This window comes from Bombina bombina, chromosome 5 (genome assembly GCF_027579735.1).
Source record: "Bombina bombina isolate aBomBom1 chromosome 5, aBomBom1.pri, whole genome shotgun sequence".
NCBI lineage: Eukaryota > Metazoa > Chordata > Amphibia > Anura > Bombinatoridae > Bombina > Bombina bombina.
The window spans coordinates 1,050,117,039-1,050,136,167 of record NC_069503.1 but is presented as its reverse complement, the minus strand read 5'-3'; the positions used below and the strand labels follow the sequence as shown (position 1 = coordinate 1,050,136,167).

At 37.5% G+C, this 19,129-nt stretch overlaps 1 protein-coding gene across 1 annotated transcript in view; it reads left to right on the top strand.

The window, feature by feature from the left end:
* The window catches only part of TNFRSF11B (TNF receptor superfamily member 11b), a 109,335-nt gene extending 90,457 nt beyond the window's left edge, over positions 1 to 18,878 (top strand). Inside the window, exons 4-5 of the mRNA XM_053715934.1 lie at positions 7,156 to 7,368; positions 8,457 to 18,878. Coding sequence (XP_053571909.1) covers positions 7,156 to 7,368; positions 8,457 to 8,818 — 575 coding nt within the window. The 3' untranslated portion in view covers positions 8,819 to 18,878. The remainder of the gene's footprint in view (positions 1 to 7,155; positions 7,369 to 8,456) is intronic.
* Positions 18,879 to 19,129: the final 251 nt, after the last annotated feature.

The following is a 19,129-nucleotide window of genomic DNA, read 5'->3' as shown; positions in this document are numbered from 1 at the left end:
TTGACTCTCATACATGCTTTGTAAATGCCCCCTCGTGAAAAAAAATGCCCCCCCATTTCATTTTTTCTGGAGCCGGCCCTGGCTCAAAGTCATGTTGATTGGAACAATTACGATTAGTTTGAATGAACTGACCCTTTGCTATAGCATAGGGCACTCTTCTGGGGTGACAGCTCTTGCCGTGTAACAAGGTATTACCTGATATGGGATTTCTGTAAATAGTAGATTCAACAGAATGAGCTACATCAGCAACTAAGGTGACATCTAGAAAGTAAATTTTAAAAGTGTCAAAATCAACACGTCGGATATAAAAAGATCCAAACTTAGCTTAGAACTAGCAAAGCCTTTTTTAACTAACCATGGCAGTGATAGCTCCTTATTAAAATGGATGGTTATAGAGGGAGTTAAAACACCTAAAGGAGGAGGGAACATAACTAAGTTGTTGGTTTAGTTTTTTTAGTGTTAGGTTATTTTTATTTTGGGGGGTTTGGTTGCGTGGGGGAGGTTTACTGGTAGGGGGTAATTGGTAATTTTTTCAAGTAAAAGAGTTGTTTAACTTAGGACAATGCCCTACAAAAGGCCCTTTTATGGGCTATTGGTAGTTTAGTATTAGATTAGGGTTTTTTTTTATTTTGGGGGGATTTGTTATTTTAATAGGGGTATTAGTTTAGGTTTAAAAAAATTATTTTGGATAGCTTTGTTTATTTTTTCTGTAATTTTACATTTTTAGTAAAATTAGCTTGGGGGTTTGCATTTTTTAAACATAGACTGCCCTCTGGGCAGGCTTATCGCCTAGTTTAATCTATAAACCATATTATTATATGTAAAAAAAAAAGTTTGAAGCATTTTGAAAACCTAGGGTACAAATTTTACTTTTTGGTATCTCTAAGGAGGGTGAAACAAAGCACAATTGTAAGGAGTTAAAGTGTAATGCTAGGTGAGCTCAGGAGCGTGCATGTGTCTTTAGCCATCTGGCAGCAGTTTTTGCAACATTCTTTATTTTAGTCGGGGGGGGAAAGAAACAAGAGCGCTATTAGCTAATACCCAATAATGAGAGAAAGAAAACTTTTTGATACCAAATACTTCTAAAATATTTTTATTAGTAAAAAGGTAAATTTGACAATTAAAGTGTACTGTTAATGTTAGGAACTAGTGTGTATGAATTCATATATTAGAATTTTAGAATAATACAGCTCAACGGCAATACTGGGCGAACTCCTCACTTGACAATTACATTTCCTCCCAGTATTGCCGTAGAGCTGTAACAGCACAATCAGCAGGACTCCATCCCCACAGGACATCCAATCACAGCGAGTCTTAGGAGAAGGTGCGCATTTGGGGCTAACCGTTGAACAAACGCTAAGAATAGTGACCGCTCCAGAATCGGCATATACACTTGCAGGCTGCAGACGGATGCAGAGCCGACAAAAAACAGAAGAAGGAAAGAGACCGAAATCATAGGTCTGAAGACTGAACAGAACACTTTATGGAAGGATCAAAATCAGAAGATAGAAGATTAAGGTTAGAGATTGAATCATATAGACAAGTGCCCTTGTTAGACATACAGAGACACCAAGACTCCTGCCGAATAAGGTCAGACCGCACTAAGATAAACTGTCTGATTATACTTTACTAAGTTTTTTCATTCACACAGCTGGCGATACTATCTTTTTCGGCAACATAGCCGCTATCATTGTAACAGACACGGATTACAAAGTTGTAACCTTCATATGTGTGAAATATCAGCTTTTTCCTTTTGAAACTAAGTTGTGAACTACCCAAAAGGGGTTCGTTTTAAAGCCGAGTATTTTTGATATAAGTAATCTTGATATCTTGATATAAGGATACGTTTTAGATAATTGTGTGAGCTAAATAGTTAAGGTTGGCCAACCAAATTGATTACATTGTACATATTCACATATTTCATTTTTAGAATTGTTTAGATGTTTATAGAGAATTGTTCATGGTTTTTTTACTTACCCCGATAAAAGAAACAATACTATTTTCTGACTCCTATACAAAGTTCATTTGAATCATTTCAAAGGTATTATTATTCTAATATTCTAATATATGAATTCATACACACTAGTTCCTAACATTAACAGTACCCTTTAATTGTCAAATTTCCTTTTTACTAATAAAAATATTTTAGAAGTATTTGGTATCAAAAAGTTTTCTTTCTCTCATTATTGGGTATTAGCAAATAGCGCTCTTGTTTCGTTCCCCCCCCCCCCCCCCGACTAAGACAAAATTGTTTTGGAAGCTTAGAGGAAGCTCCCATAGATTCTAAAAGCTTATACCCTTACAGCGCAGAGTATATAGACCCACTAACGATCTAACCAACATTCTTTATTGCAGTGTTATACAATGTTGCAAATACTTCTGCCACAGACTGCTAAAGACACATGCTTGCTCCTAAGCTCCTATCAGCCTACCTGGGTTTATTATTCAACAAAAGATAAAAAGAGAACAAAGCTAATTTGATAGTAAAAGTACATTGTAAAGTTGTTTACAATTGCATGCTCTGAGGCCCATTTATCAAGCTCCGAATGGAGACTCGCCAGAAACAGCAGTTATGAAGCAGCGGTCTAAAGACCGCTGCTCCATAACCCTGTCCGCCTGCTCTGATGAGGCGGACAGAGATCGCCACAATTCAACCCGATTGAGTACGATCGGATTGATTGACACCCCCCTGCTGGCGGCCGATTGTCGCGAGTCTGCAGGGGGAGGCGTTGGGAGCTGCTGGTGCAATGCTGAATACGGAGAGCTTATTGCTCTCCGCATTCAGTGATGTCTGTCGGACCGGATCCGCACTGTCGGATCAGGTCCGACAAACATTTGATAAATAGACCTCTCTATCTGAATCATGAAAGTTTAATTTTGACTTTACTGTCCTTTTAAGCAGACTTTACTTTCTATATAATTTTTTACATTATTTTTCTTAAAGGGACAAGCAATTAAAATGTTCATGGTTTAGATAGAGCAGGCAATTTTAAGTGACTTTTCACTTTACTTCTGTTATTAAATGTATTTAATTTTCATGGTATCCTTTAAGAAGCATATCTATGTAGGCTCAGGAGCAGCAATGCACTACTGGGAGCTAGCTGGTGATTGGTAGCTACACACGCATTCCTTTTGTCATTGGCTCACCAGATGTGTTTTGATATGTCCCAGTGGTGCATTGCTGCTCTAGAGCTAACTTTAATCCCAGCAATCAGGTTAAACACATAGTCAAACAAATGGGGGTTGATCACAATCCTTAAGAAAAGCTAATCAAATGATTTATTTACAAAAAGACTTTAATGATGTATTTTGTAGAAAACTCATTAAGCTTTTTAAAGGATTGTGATCTACCCGATAGTTAGGGCATTTTTACTATTGCATTGTTGCTTGGATGTAAAACATTATGGCCTCTATCACAATCTATCGGGAATCAATTTTTTGGCCTGGCCACAATTTTCGCTGATTCTCGCATTCGTAAAAGAAATTTTGAACACTATGGAGTTAAAAACTACTAGGCACCCACAATACATTTTCAACTATTTTTCAAGACAATTTTTGGCTTATCAAAGTTCTTGGAGGGGCTTTTCGGACACCTGCTAGACCTTCTCAGGGCTATTTCCAAACTTATATTACATTGCACCTACATTAACCACCCTGAAATGGCCACAGGAGACATTCTAGAGGTTTGTTAACTTGCATTGTATCAATTCATAAACCTTGATTCATCCAAAATGGAGAGGCTGTAGCTCTATACAGTCAACATGATACATATTTATTCATTTATTATTTTTGTAAATATTTTATTAGATCTTTTCATGTGACACCACTGAGGAAATGACACTTTGCTACAATATAAGTAGTGAGTGTACAGCCTGTATAAATGTGTAAATTTGCTGTCCCCTCAAAATAACTCAACACACAGCCATTAATGTCTAAACCGTTGGCAACAAAAGTGAGTACACCCATAAGTGAAAATGTCCAAATTGGACCCAATTAACCATTTTCCCTCCCCAGTGTCATGTGACTCATTAGTGTTACAAGGTCTCAGGTGTAAATGAGCAGAAGGTGTGTTAAATTTGGAGTTATCGCTCTCAAACTCTCTCATACTGGTCACTGGAAGTTCAACATGGCACCTCATGGCAAGTAATTTTCTGAGCATCTGATAAAAGAATTGTTGCTCTACATAAAGATGGCCTAGGCTATAATAAGATTGCCAAGACCCTGAAACTGAGCTGCAACACGGTGGGCAGGACCATACAGCGGTTTCACAGGACAGATTTCACTCAGAACAGGCCTCACCATGGTCGACCAAAGATGTTGAGTGCACCTGCTCAGTGTCATATCCAGAGGTTGTCTTTAGGAAATAGACATATGGGTGCTGCCAGCATTGCTACAGAGGTTGAAAGGGTGGGGGGTCAGCCTGACAGTGCTAAGACCATACGCCTCACACTGCATCAAATTGGTCTGCATGGCTGTCATCCAAGAAGGAAGCCTCTTCTAAAGATGATGCACAAGAAAGTCCTCAAACAGTTTGCTGAAGAAAAGCAGATTAAGAACATGGATTATTGGAACCATGTCCTGTGAGGAGTACAAAGACAGTTGTGTCTTGCCTACAGTCAAGCATGGTGGTGTGAGTGTCATGGTCTGGACCTGCATGAGTGCTGTCGGCACTGGGGAGCTACAGTTCATTGAGGGAACCATGAATGCCAACATGTACTGTGACATACTGAAGCAGAGCATAAACCCCTTCCTTCGGAGACTGGGCCACAGGGCAGTACTCCAACATGATAACGACCCCAAACACACCTTCAAGACGACCACTGCCTTGCTAAAGTATCTGAGGTTAAAGGTGATGGAGTGTCCAAGCATGTCTCCAGACCTAAACCCTATTAAGCATCTGTGGGGCATCCTCAAACGGAAGGTGGGGGAGCGCTAGGTCTCTAACATCCACCAGCTCTGTGATGTTGTCATGGAGGAGTTGAAGAGGACTCTAGTGGCAACCTGTGAAGCTCTGGTGAACTCCATGCCCAAGAGGGTTAAGGCAGTGCTGGAAAATAATGGTGGCCACACAAAATATTGACACTTTGGGCCCAATTTGGACATTTCCATTTAGGGGTGTACTCAGTTTTGTTGGCAACGGTTTAGACATTAATAGCTATGTGTTGAGTTATTTTTAGGGGACAGCAAATGTGCACTGTTATACAGGCTGTACACTCACTACTTTACATTGTAGCAAAGTGTCATTTCCTCAGTGTTGTCACATGAAAAGATATAATAAAATATTTACAAAAATGTGAGGAGTGTACTTACTTTTGTGAGATACTGTGTGTATATGTATATATATATATATATATATATATATATATATATATATATATATATATATATATATATATATATATATATCCACAATTTGAAGATTGCAGCACTCTCACAAACTCCTGCAGACTCAGCTGTACTCAGACCAGGGTGCATCAAGGATACAATAAATGAAAGAAAAGAATGCACTCTCTGGATTTAAAAGTTTCAAAAATAGCTTTACTGTCTGACGTTTCGAGGCATTCACCCCTTCCTCAGACAAAGAAATAGTGAACAGTGAAACATTATAAAGATATACATAAGACCCTCCCCCCAGTGCACCACCAATCAAATGTGAGTCTGTGCCCATAGCAACTAACTAGGCTGATTAGCCTTGAGTCATATGTACATTTCATAGTATAAGAAAAAGAAACAATGCGATACATAACCAAAAAGAAATATATGGCCAAATACACATTCAATCATGATATAAAAATAGAAATAAAACCACATATGTACTGACCAAACGATGTATACTTGTGTGTATTTATTTAATTAATACCTCATCATAAATTGAGGCCCTATCTAAGAGCTCTTAATAGGTTAACTGAGCAGCACGGACATGGGCAAGATTATGAGGCCAATTTATCAAATGTCTGTCGGACCTGATCCGACAGTGCGGGTCAGATCCGACAGACATCGCTGAATGCGGAGAGCATATCAGCATTGCACCAGCAGCTCACAAGAGCTGCTGGTGCAACGCCGTCCCCTGCAGACTCGTGGCCAATCGGCCGCCAGCAGGGAAGTGTCAATCAACCCGATCACACTTGTCGGGTTAAATTTTAATGATTCCTGTCCGATTCATCAGAGCAGGCAGACAGGGTTATGGAGCAGCAGTCTTTAGACCGCTGCCTCATAACTGTTGTTTCTGGCGAGTCTGAAGTACACATACTGTATATATAAGTGCATTGAAGCCCTTTGCAGTTACATAGATGAAAACATGTAAACGCATACTGTATTTATGCAATACTCATTTTTCATAAAGGTTTTAACTATGTATTTACTGTATATTTCAAATTCTATTGTTCACCACATAGCAGAATATGGTTTATGTATTTTTAAATAGATATTCCTATATATATCCATATAAATATCTATACTGATATATAATCATCTCATAAATATATATAGGTATAAATATATATTGTACCAAAACAACATCAGATATATGTAGAAATATTTATTTATAAACAAATAGAACATTTTCTTGTTTGTGAAGAACATTGGAATGTGAAATATTCATATTTTTATGCAGGGCTATGCGATCAGCTTTGAGCGAGAGTGGTTTTTTTTTCACTTTTTTTTCTTTATTTACTTCTATGGGGGAATACATGAACATGCACGCAATATTGTAACTTCGGCTTTTTGCGCTCCTTGGGTTAGCCCAAGATTGAAAACAGTTTACGAGCGCAACCCGACGAGAGCATAACTATTGATGATATAAGTGTAAATGTTTAGTTTCCATAAAGTACTCTAGATTTTATAAAGTACTAGGTGCTGCCATGTTTGAAATAGTTTTGATGAAAAAGTTATGATCAATATTTGTAGGCAAATATTTTGTAACATAAATATAAAAGAGAATCATATCTTAATATATTATGCAAAATCTATTTAAATTGAAGCCAAAAATGTCAGGAAATGTATTGATGACAAGTACAGGCATCATAATCCTGGCAAGAAAAAAGTAGGTTTATTCAGAACATATTAACAGTTATAACAGTTTTTAAGAAAAACAGAGAAAAAAAAATGAATGTGAGATCAGTCTTTTAAATATGTTTTTTATTTCTAACTTTTTAGATGTTACGTTATGTGAAGAAGCTTTGTTTTGGTTTTCTCTGGACCTTCCAGTCAACTGGTTCACGGTACTTATGCACAGCTTAGTGGGCAAAATTATTACAACAGATCAAATAGACTGGCCTAAAAGCCATAATCCTCAAGAACAACATTTTCAGCTGTTTAAATTATGGAAACAACAGACTCAAGATCATACAGTTAAGAATGTTATTAAAGGTGAGTATGTTATATGATATAAATATAGATAATTGCAAACCTGAAGACATAAACCCAATATTTAGTGCCATTTTAAGCCCATCAGGGGACTTTATTCTAAATCCTTTATACATTCCATGTGAAGCACAGGGGCGGAGCTACATGAATGCTGCCTCACTGGTCCTTAACGTGTCCGCCCCACAGCTTCATAAATGGAGGTTTTAGAATATAGGTTTGGGGTTGACTTATTAAGAATTTTATTGGATTGATAAAAAAAAGATTGCCCATCGGTCTGAACTATAATATTTTTTTTTTATTCTAAATAATTATAAGCATAATTACAAAGAACAATTATAAGCCAATAAGGGATGATTTTTTTCTGTAAGAAGCATAATATAGGGGAAAAGTACTGTCCCTGCAGGACTATAGCACAGTGTCATCCTCTGCACAGAGCAAGGCAATACAATACATTATAGATATAGATAAAACAAATATAGAATACATATAGATAAAACAAATATAGAATATTGTGTATATAAACTACCAAAGCACTATAGATATATATCTATTTTTCTGTCTATTCATCTATCTATTCATCTATCACTGTGTGTAGTGTATGTATATATCTATATATAGATTTATGTTTATGGGGTCAATTTTTCAAGCTCCTTAATGAGCTTGATGCCCCATGTTTGGCTCTCCAGAAACAGAAGTTATGAAGCAGCGGTCTGAAGACTGCTGCTCCATAACCTGTCCGCCTGCTCTGAGGCGGCAGAAAGAAATCAACCCAATCGGATACGATCAAGTTGATTGACACCCCCTTCTAGCGGACGGTTGGCCGCGCATCTGAAGGAGGCGACATTGCACTAGCAGTTCACAAGAACTGCTGGTGCAATGATAAATGCCGAAAGCGTATGCTGTTGGCATTTATCGATGTGCAGAGGACACGATACGCTACATCGTATCATGTCCGCTCGCACATTAATAAATTTACCCCTATGTGTATATAGATAGATGTTTGTGCATAGATAGATAGATAGATTATTTAGATGTATTCTTTAACGCAGTTAGACTTTACTAATGTGCACTGTTCATTGTATTTTATGCAGGTTTACAGGTATGTGAAAAAGGGGTCTTAAAACATGTTGGGCACTTAAACATGACAATCGATCACTTGACTGCTTTAATGGAAAGTTTACCTGGAAAGAAGATTGGAAAACATCATATAGAACGCACTGCAAGGAGGTGTGATGAGTCCAAACAAATATTAAAACTTCTTAGTCTGTGGAGAAATAAAAATGGAAGGGATACGGTTAAAAACCTCAAACTTCTGAAATCAAACAAACTTCCAAAAATTCTGCGCAGGAGACTGAAGAAAATGGTCCGATTCCTTCACAGCGGTGCAATGTTTAAACTTTATCAAAAGTTGCTTTTAGAGATAAATGGCACTCAAATGGCAAAATTGGGTTAATGGTTTAATATATATATATATTTTAATATATATCACTTATTTATATTTAGTCTACTGACCATTCCATATTACCATAACCAGGTCGAAACTGGAAATTCTGGTGTTTGTGTATAAGCTTTTTTTTATTTATAAATACAGATAAATTCTAAAATATTTTTATAGTATGAGGCTTGTGACTTTTATATATATGTGAGAGTTTTAAGGAGTTGTAACCATTGGTTAATTTATTGCCTCCTGTTATTTTGTCAGTGTTGTCTTATTGCACACTTATAAAGCATTTAGAGATCTAGAGCACATTGTTGTTCCTTTTTTTTTTATTTTGATAGGTACATAAAACACAAGATTTGTCTTTTATGATTCAGATAGAAAGTTATTTAACATTCCATGCTCTAATTTACTTTTATTATCAAATTGTCTATGTAATCTTGGTTTCTTAGGAGCGTGCACGTGGCTGGAGCACTATATGGCAGCAGTTTTGCAAGAATGTTATCCATTTGCAAACAACTAGAGGGCAGCACTATTTCCTGCCATGTATTGCTCCAGTCACCTACCTAGGTAACTCTAAAAAAAGAATACATCGGAAACTGAGCAAATTTGATAATAGAAGTAAATTGGAAACTTTTTTTAAACTCTGACTCACAAAATACTTTTTTTGGGGTTTCAAATCCCTTTAAGAGTAAATAGTGGTGTACTTGGTGGCGTATGAACTGATTTTGACTCAAATTAGGCTTAGTTGGCTGAAAAAGCAGACCGGGAGAATTTCCTGTAAATTGCCTATTCGCTAAATGGCAGTCAGTTGTAAAGTTATACTTTTCAACTGTAAAATCCAACATTGCAATCGATTAGCATATCCTAAGTCTGTTTTAAGACTTGCTGTTAGAAGTATAGCTAATCAAAAGCAACCAACTTCTACCCTACTTGAAGTCAATTTTCAAATCCAGCAAACTTTAGGGCTAAAACCTGGTATTTCAAGTTGGATATTCTTTAACTGCTGAATTGTTACAGTCGATATTTATGTTAAAATAATTTTTATTGAGATAACATTTTCCAACAATACATCTGTTTCATACAATAATTTACAGAGTCATTTTTCCAGACTTGGACATACAAAACTCAGTACATGTTGCTTTCAAGTTTTTACAAGCCTGTTACTGGTATCTTATATGTATGTTAAGTTTTTGAAACTGATGTCTCCCGTCTGCTATGTTTTGTTTGAAAGAAAAAAAACAGATCATCTAGTATATATCTCATTTTTGTATGCTAAGAAAAATTAAAATTAATCGAACAAAAACTAACTGAACAAATAAACTTGGCATTTGGTCTTTTAAGGTCTATTAATCAAATATCCATATAATCTCTTGTGGTTAGTTCTTCTAGTGTGTCACTCTCTTGTCAACTTCTCCGTATTTGTGGCATCCAAGTGAAGCAGGCTAAGTCTGATGCATGATCCAGTAGAACCAGATTTTGTGAAATGTGTCAGTCGTGCCCAGTATCGTTGCTGCTGTTTCATGTAAGGAGTATGTCATTTTAAATCTTTCTAATATTTCATGCCATGTCGGTACCCCTTCCTTCCAGTGTCTAGCAATACTAACCCTCGTGACCGTGCATAGTGTTCTAATGAGAGTATTAATATGTTTATTAAAATTTGGTAAGGGAGCATTTAACAATCCCTGAGGCATGGTTAACAGTATTTGCTCTTCTAAAAGAGAGCTTAAATGGGCTGATAGTTTGGTCCAGATATGTGCAACTCCAGGGCATTCCCACCACATATGTATATAGGTTCCGATTGTGCTACATCCCCTGTAGCAGTTCCTATTCCCCCCCTCTGTGTAGTGGGATGTTCTAAGTGGTGTTAAGTACCATCTGAATATGACTTTGAGGCTATTCTCCCGTCAATCAGCACTAATTAGGCCTCTGTAAGAGGAGTGAAACAAGTCCTGCCACTCTCCTAATTCCATAGTTGTGTTTGTGTCTGCTTCCCATTTAAGCATAATGGGTGTTTTGGCCTTCTCCCTCGAAGCCTGTAATGTTAAATATAGCTGAGAGATTGATTGTTTAGGTCTTATTTGAGCGCTGCAGAGCCTCTCGAGTGTTGTGCTGGGTTGTTTGCTAATGTTTGGTATGAATCTATTCAGGGCAGACATGATTTGCAGATATAAATACCACTTGAGGGGATAGGGTATTAATTTGTCTTGTGTCTGATTGAAAGTCAATGGTTTGCCATTTATTATTAGGTCCAAGAAAAAACAATTTGGCTAAATCATTTTTGGATTTATTATTAGGTCTCCTACCCTATAGAGACCCTTATTTTCCCATTTGTCTAGTTGTTTTCGGTATTCAGTCGGGATAAGATATTTAATTGGCATTTTGGAGGAGAATTCTGGCATCCCACCCTTCTTGAATGCTACTGTCTTCCAGAGGTTGAGTGAGAGTGTGGTGATGGGGGAGCAATGTTTAATTTGGTGTTTATGTTGCGGTCTGTCCCAGATCAGGTCGTCTGGTGAATCCAGGTTCCCTATCTCTGATTCTAGTGTTTTCCACACTACATCCCCCAGTGGGGAACTCAATAAAGTAATTTGGGCTAATCTGGCTGCTTCATAATAGTCCAGTAGGTTAGGTACTCCCACACCCCCCAACTGTCTATGTCTCGTCAGTGTTGCGTGAGGGATTCTCGTCTGTCTCTTGCCATTTATAAAAAAGTTGATCTCTGACTGTAGGATTTTGAGATCAGTCTTTTGAATTGGGACAGGTAGGGTTCGAAACAGGTATAATATCCTAGGTAGGAAGTTCATTTTAATGGCAGATATTCTGCCGTACCAAGAAAAATTTAGTAATCTCCATTTAGCGATATCTGCCCGCAACTCTTTATACAGGGGGAGATAATTTATTTTATACAAGTCAGTATGTTGTGTTGATAGTTTGACTCCCAAATATTTTATATGTGATTTCACCCAAGAGAATGAAAAGTTTAATTCAATCAACTTTTTCGTGTGGGCTGGTAAAGCTATGGCCATTGCCTCACTTTTCTCCATGTTTATCTTGTAGCCTGATACCTGGGAGAACCTCTGTAGGATATCATATAGACCTGTAAGGGATGTCAGGGGTTTAGTCAATGTCAGTATGACGTCATCTGCAAATAGAGAAATCTTATAGTCTGTGTCTTTAATTTTAAGTCCGGTTATTTCGGGGGAATGTCTAATATTAGCTGCTAGCGGTTCCATGCATAAGGCAAATAGTAGGGGGGAGAGTGGGCAGCCCTGTCTCGTCCCGTTTCTTATGTCTATGGTTCTGGAGTGGTGTCCCATGGCCCTTACCGTGGCCGTAGGAGTAGAGTATATACTATGTAAGGCGTCTATAAAGGGTCCCCTGAATCCCATTCTACCCAGGACTGTAAACATATATGTCCAGTCTATTCTATCGAACGCCTTCTCTGCGTCCAGAGATAGGACCAGAGAAGGCGTTCTTGTTTGGTCAAGTTGGGTTATCGCAGTAATTATTCGTCTGACATTGTCGGGGGCTTCTCTTCCCGTCACAAACCCCACCTGATCTGGGTGCACTATACTTGTTAAAACATGTTTTAATCTGTTTGCTAAAATTTTAGTAAAGATCTTTAGATCCTGGTTTATGAGAGAGATGGGCCTATAACTACTACACTGTTGTGGGCTTTTACCTGGTTTTGGTATTACGACTATCCTAGCTCCCAGTAACTCGTGTGGGATCTCATACCCCTGCATGATATAGTTCGAGAATTTAACTAAATGTGGTGTCAGGGAAGATTTAAATAGTTTATAGTATTCTCCAGGCAGTCCGTCAGGGCCTGGAGCTTTACCCGGTTTTAAGTCTTTGATGGCCCTTAGTACTTCTTCTGTCGTTATGTCATGGTTCAAACTGTCCCTGTCTTTTTCTGAAATAGAGGGTAGTTGCGCTTCATTCAGTAAGTTTGTTAGTATGGATTCAGTGGTCGGAGATTGGGCTACATGGGTTCCCCCATAGAGAGTGCTATAGTATTGGGCAAAGCAGTTTACAATTTCTTGAGGGTGAGTGGTTGTTGTGCCATCAGGTGTTTGGATATGTGCTATGGAAGCTATTCTCACACGTTCGCGGATCCTATTTGCTAGATATTTATCTGGCTTATTGGCATAGATATAATAGTTTGTCTTAAGTCGGAAGGCTGCTTTTACTGCTTGGTCATGTAGGATACCTGCAAGCTCTGTTCGTTTGCTTTGAAGCTGTGTCAGTACAATTTGAGATTGTGTGAGCTTGTGTTGCTTTTCTAATGTTTCTATCTCTTTCTGTAAAGCCAGTCTTTGAGAATTGTATTTTTTGAGGAGAGTCGATTTTTCCTTTATAAGCAAACCCCTTAAGTGAGTCTTATGTGCTGCCCATGTCATGATAGGATTAGTCGTTGTCCCCGTGTTAATGTCCCAATATTCTGACATATTGCGTGTAATTGTACTAAGAACCATGGGGTCTTTCAAGCAAATTGGGTCATATGTCCATGATCTCGTCCTGTTTGGTACTTGGATATTGCCCAGTGTGAGTTGTACTATTGAATGATCTGACCATACACAAGAGTGGATGGCAGAGCTTATTAGTATGGGTTGTAAAAATTGGCTGATAAATATGTAATCCAGTTTACTATATGTTTTGTGCGCTGCTGAAAAAAAGGTGGTGTCGTTTGTGTGGCCATATAGTGTCTTCCAGGAATCTAGCAGTAGCCCTGTGTTTAAATAGTCTTGTATTACTTTAATCTTCTTGTATTGTTTAGTCTGCTTATTTGTGGGTGTGGAGTTTTGTTTTTTAGATTGCAATGTTAGATCTACATTGAAATCACCTGCTAGGATGGTTCTGGTGTGAGACCACCCCGTCAGAAGATGTGTAATTTGTCTAAAAAAGGCATCTTGTTTATCATTGGGTGCGTAGACATTGCAGAGTAAGATGTCAGAGCCCTGAATCTGGCCTTTTACAATCAGATATCTACCCTCCCTATCTTCAATTGTTTCTTGGTGTATAAAGGGTAAGGAGGAGTGTATTAGTATGGATACCCCACGTTTTTTAGAATCCGAAGTGGAATGAAAGTGTTGCCGATAATCTTTAGTCCAGTATCTAGGTATCTGAGACTTTACAAAATGTGTTTCTTGAAGAAAGATCACATTTGCTTTCAAGGATCTGAATTGTGTGATCGCTGTCCTACGCTTAATGTCAGAGTTTAGCCCCTTAACATTATGTGAAATTAAATTAATGGTCCAAGGATCCATCTGTCCTAATGCTTGAATGAGTGCTATGATGTAGGAAGTTGTCTGTGAGTAGTATGTAAGTCAGGAGGAGAGCACTATAATCTTTTGATGTGTGTATGTATAGGGGTGCGTTACAGAAGAATATATTACCCTTCACCTTGGATCTTCCTTTCACTTTCCTGGATGCCCCAAATGGAGTCGAGTAGACACAATTAAGTAATGACCAAATGCATGTAACAATGATGTAGCATGAGCAAGCCCATGCTAAATCGGGAACAATAACTATGGAAAAAAGAACAAAACAATAATAACAACAAACCTCATTAACTTTTATGTGTACATTGTACACTACTTCTATCAGCATAAGTTAATTGCACAGTGGGTAAATGTGCAACGTTAAGCTGTATGTATCATAACAAAGAAAACATAATTTTTATAAGAGTGATTGTATTAGCTTTCAACTATTGCTGATCTGACCAGTAGGCACAGGGTCAGTTTTAGATCTTATTGGCGAGGGCTTGCCTCTGCTACCGTTGTGGTAGTGAATTGACCGGGTTCCATGCCCTAACTTATCTATTATTTCTTTCTCTGAGAGGCCAGAGTCCATCAGGTAGGGCATGGTGTTTTGACACTGAAAGGGGTGTTCACCTATAAGGGCGAACTATTAGGTGTAAGAATTTCTCCGATAAGAGATTCCCCTGATTTTGAACAGTCCTTGTAGCCTTTGACTAAGGCTTTTTTCCTATTGTATGAAACCTATATCATGAGTCTCTCAGGTTTTTTGCTTCTTTTTCGCCACCTTGGTCCATCTGTCTCTGGTAGAGAGTGCCAGCTGTGAAGGTCGCTGATCTACTTCCTGTTCTTGCGGTGTTGGCAGGTCTGGGCATTCAAGTTTCAGTGCTTTGCAAATATGTGGTATCTCTTCCAGATTTTTAAGTGATAGTGTCTTTCCTTCATGCAGAATATTAAGAGAAAATGGAAATCCCCATCTGTAGGGTATTTGGTTCTTACGTAGCAGTTGTGTGAGGGGGCGCATAGTGCTGCGTCTTTGGAGTGTTCTTAGACATAAGTCCTGAAAAAACTGAATTATTGAGCCTTTAAATTTGAAAGTGGGGTTTTTTCTGGATGCTGCTATTATTTCCTCTTTATCACGGAAGCGTAGCATCTTGATTATAATATCTCTTGGCGGATCTCCTTTTTTGGGTTTTGCTCTCAGCGCCCTGTGCGCTCTTTCCATTTCAAATTTACCCTCTTCTTTGGTGTCTGTAATGGCTTGAAAGAGTTGTAGAAGAAACTCAGGCAGCTCTGGTGTCAGTATTGTCTCAGGAACCCCTTTTAATCGTATATTGCATCTGCGGCTCCTGTTTTCCAGGTCCTCCATTTTATCCTTAATGTCTGCTAATTCTTGTTGTTGAGAAGACATATTTTGAGAGAGAATATGTATATCTTCCGTTGTAGTTTCTTCCTTTTCCTCTAGAGATTCAACTCTGGTACCTAAGTCTAAGATTTCTTGTTTCATTTCTGTGAAACTGTTTGTGACTGTGGTCTGTAGTGAATCCATCTTCTCCCACATCTTGGTGAAAACACTATTAATATCATGCTTAGACATTAGGTTCTGAAGATCTGCTTTTGTTACTGGAGTTAAGTCCATTTTATTAGATTGGGAGTCAGTGTCCGAGTCTATTTCTTCCTCTAGCAGCAATGTGTCTGTTTCTTGGCCCTTCTCTCCTCTGGAGGACCTAAAGAAAGGGTGCTGTGTTGACTGTTTTGTTCCAGTCCCTGGTTTATTTTGTTTTCTGGCAGACATTTTAAATCTTTATACTATGAGGGTTATTCAAGCTTTGTCTTTGTCTGTTTTGTCTCTTGCTTTGCAGGCATATACAAAGAAAAGACTATATAAAGTATGTTTTACAGCAGACAGAAAGTTAGTGTGTGTTCTAGACTTATATCAGTGAATGGTTATAGTGCCTTTTTTTTTTACCGCCTTAGATTTCCTGTATTCTGCCATACACTGCTATTTAGACTTTCTTGGGATATCTGTCGTAATATGGGGCTTTTAATACAAACTTTCTTCCCACTTTTCAGCTTTTAGAGCTTTAATACTGCCATCATAGCGGTTTTATTCCTTCATGGTGTGTCTAAATTAGTAGCTGCAAGAAGCTCTCAGTCTCTCAAACCGTGTATGAGATAAGATATGTAAGGTATCTGCAGTTATCCATTATATTGAGTATCTTTGTAGGTATGTTCATTATACTTCAATTTACCCCATATTCAGTGTCGTTCTTAGCCCCAGCCTGGTTTCTGTGGTAGTTGCCTTATAGTGTCAGTCACTGCTTCAGCGCCAGAGTGTAAAGATGGCGGATCTCCATGCCGCGCAGTTCCTCCTTCCTCCTCCCCAGGAGCCCGATAAATAGTGAGTATATGGCGGGTTAAGTATAAAGTGCTTACCCGGTCTGGGGATTGAAGCGGTGGGTCTCTATAGGAGTGCTGTTTTTCTTGTCTCCGGCGTTATGTTGGTTTATCAGCCTTTTTCATCACTCCCCTCACATGCTGCAAATTTGTCTGCTTGAGGCCATATAGAGTTGCGCTGTCCTGTTGAGCGCCAGTCGTCAATGTCTGCCCCTACTCCTTCGATCCCCTATGTCTCAAAGGGGTCTCCTTCTGTTTTTAGTTGAAATAGATATCGTGCATGCTATATTTCACTCTTAGTTTTCTCAGCTTGCACGGAGCTCAAAGATTAAGCAGCCATCAGCTTGCTCCTCCAGCTACAGTCGATATTTAAAGGGGCATCTCTTGCTTTAGTTGCTTTGTCCCATGCTCCCTAGGGAGGCCTAAAAGTATATTCTGTAACCTAGGTTTTAAAAATCCTGCAAATTGCCTAAACCAGCTTTTTGATTTGCAGGTTGCAGATTTTGCTTTTTGACCTCTCTGGAGACGGTGTGAAAAAAGCACAATTTGTACACAAAAGCAAAAAAGTTCTAATTAACACTAGCCCCCCAGTATAATAGTGGGCTCCCAAATTGTGACCATCGTTGGTTTTCCCACCAACAATTTGTCCAGGCCCCCCCTACCCCCTCTACCTTTGCAGTGCCCCACTGATGGCACATCAGATCCAACTCTCTCCCATCATGGCCCAGCCCTTAAAATACTAGTGGACCTCCTGGAAGTGCCCCCCCCCCCCCTTGCCAGTTTTGGAGACACCACTGGATTGATTTTTTAAAGTTTAAAGTAAGCTAAAAAGACATTTTTGACAAACGTTATACTACTTAAAAAATTATAACTGGCTGCACAATTTAATAAATGGTAAATAGTTTTACAGCCAATCAGATCTGAGTTGATCAATCCTGGTTGTTTTTTCATTTCAGTCAAATTTGGTTTCATTTTTAAATAAGTCAGTTTTGTGAGGTCAATTTAAACCCTACTTTACGTCAGACAATTTTTTTCAGCTAAATTATTTAAAAAATAAAAAGTGTGCTATATATAAAGTATATAGAGCCAGATTACAGGTGGCGCACCCTTTAGCGCTTTCGCTCGTGCGCAAACACTGCCACAAGTAAACTTGTAACACAAGCAGGTTAAGGCGCATATTACTAGTTGAAAGTAAATTGTTTGCACATTCGACCAAGTGTGCTCGTTCCGATGTGAATTATGAATATTTTACATTTCAATGTTCTTTTATATACAAATTTTTTGTAAAATATATATCTATATAGGAATATCAAAAAACATTTTCCCGTATGTGAAAAAAATTGGAATGTAAATTATTTACAGTAAATACACAGTAAAACACATTATTAAATCTTAAAATAAAAATATAAATATCTACTTACAAATAAAACAAACATTTTCTTCCAAGCAAAGAACATATTAATGTGAAATATTTATATTAAAAACACATTAAAATTGATTAAAAATTTGACTGGGAAAGGCACAAAAGTGTGTGTGTATGTATGTATATGTGTATATATAAATATATATATATATATATATATATATGTGTGTTTGTATGTGTATATGTATGTGTGCACATACATATTTACACTTATAAACACATGAGTACACACATATATAGACATGTATGTATGTGTGTGTATATATATATATATATATATATATATATATATATAGGTGCCCTTTTTAGTCAAACATCTTGCCATATACCCTTTTTAACCATTTTACAACCATTTTATCAATATTAAAATAATATTTTTATTAAAAGTTGTATATATGAGTTTAATGGTTTATTTTAATATGTTTTTTTAACCCTTACACTGTGCTTCAGGTCTGAAGTCATGCTAAATATTCTAGCGCAATTTCTATTTGAACTCGAGTGCAACCTATGTATTTAAAATTGTAATATGAGCGCTTCTTAGCTCAGTCATGATAGCTATTGAAAATTTAGGTTGCGCTAGAGTGATGTCGGTTGCTCTTACCCTTCTCTGGTAAATCAATTTTACCATGGACTTGTAATGTCAAATCACTCACTAATGTTAACGCTTTCCGCACTATCATTAGTGCGCCATTTCTACTCTAGTTCTTAATGTGTTTATTGTTTTTTTTTTATTTATTGAAATGTTTGGTTGTACATTTGATATTTTATATACCAACACAACTTTTATACTACACCTAATACCAGAAACAATAATGTTAATTTGAGCTGCATCTGTATATATGTATTTATATGTATGTACTGTAGATGTGTAACACATACTTTTATAAAATGTAATGCCTGCGTGTCTTTCTGTTTTTTCTTAAATATATTCTGTTTCATCCCAAACAATCTTAGTGTCTCTATAAAATCACAATAAATATTTTTAATACCAGTTTTTTGTTTTTTGTAAATTTATAAAGGGGCATTAAAACTAATTATACTGTGCATATAGGAGTGCATTTTTTAAATGTTATTTTTTTTGCATGGTGAAGTTAAAGTTAGAGCTAAATAAACAGATTTTGAAACTAACCGTACATATTCAGCAGTGGAATATTCATTAAAAGTAAAGGATGAAAACAAAACTCTCTAAAACATTGTTGCAGATGAATGGCAATCCCATTAAAGGGATAGGACACCCCAAGA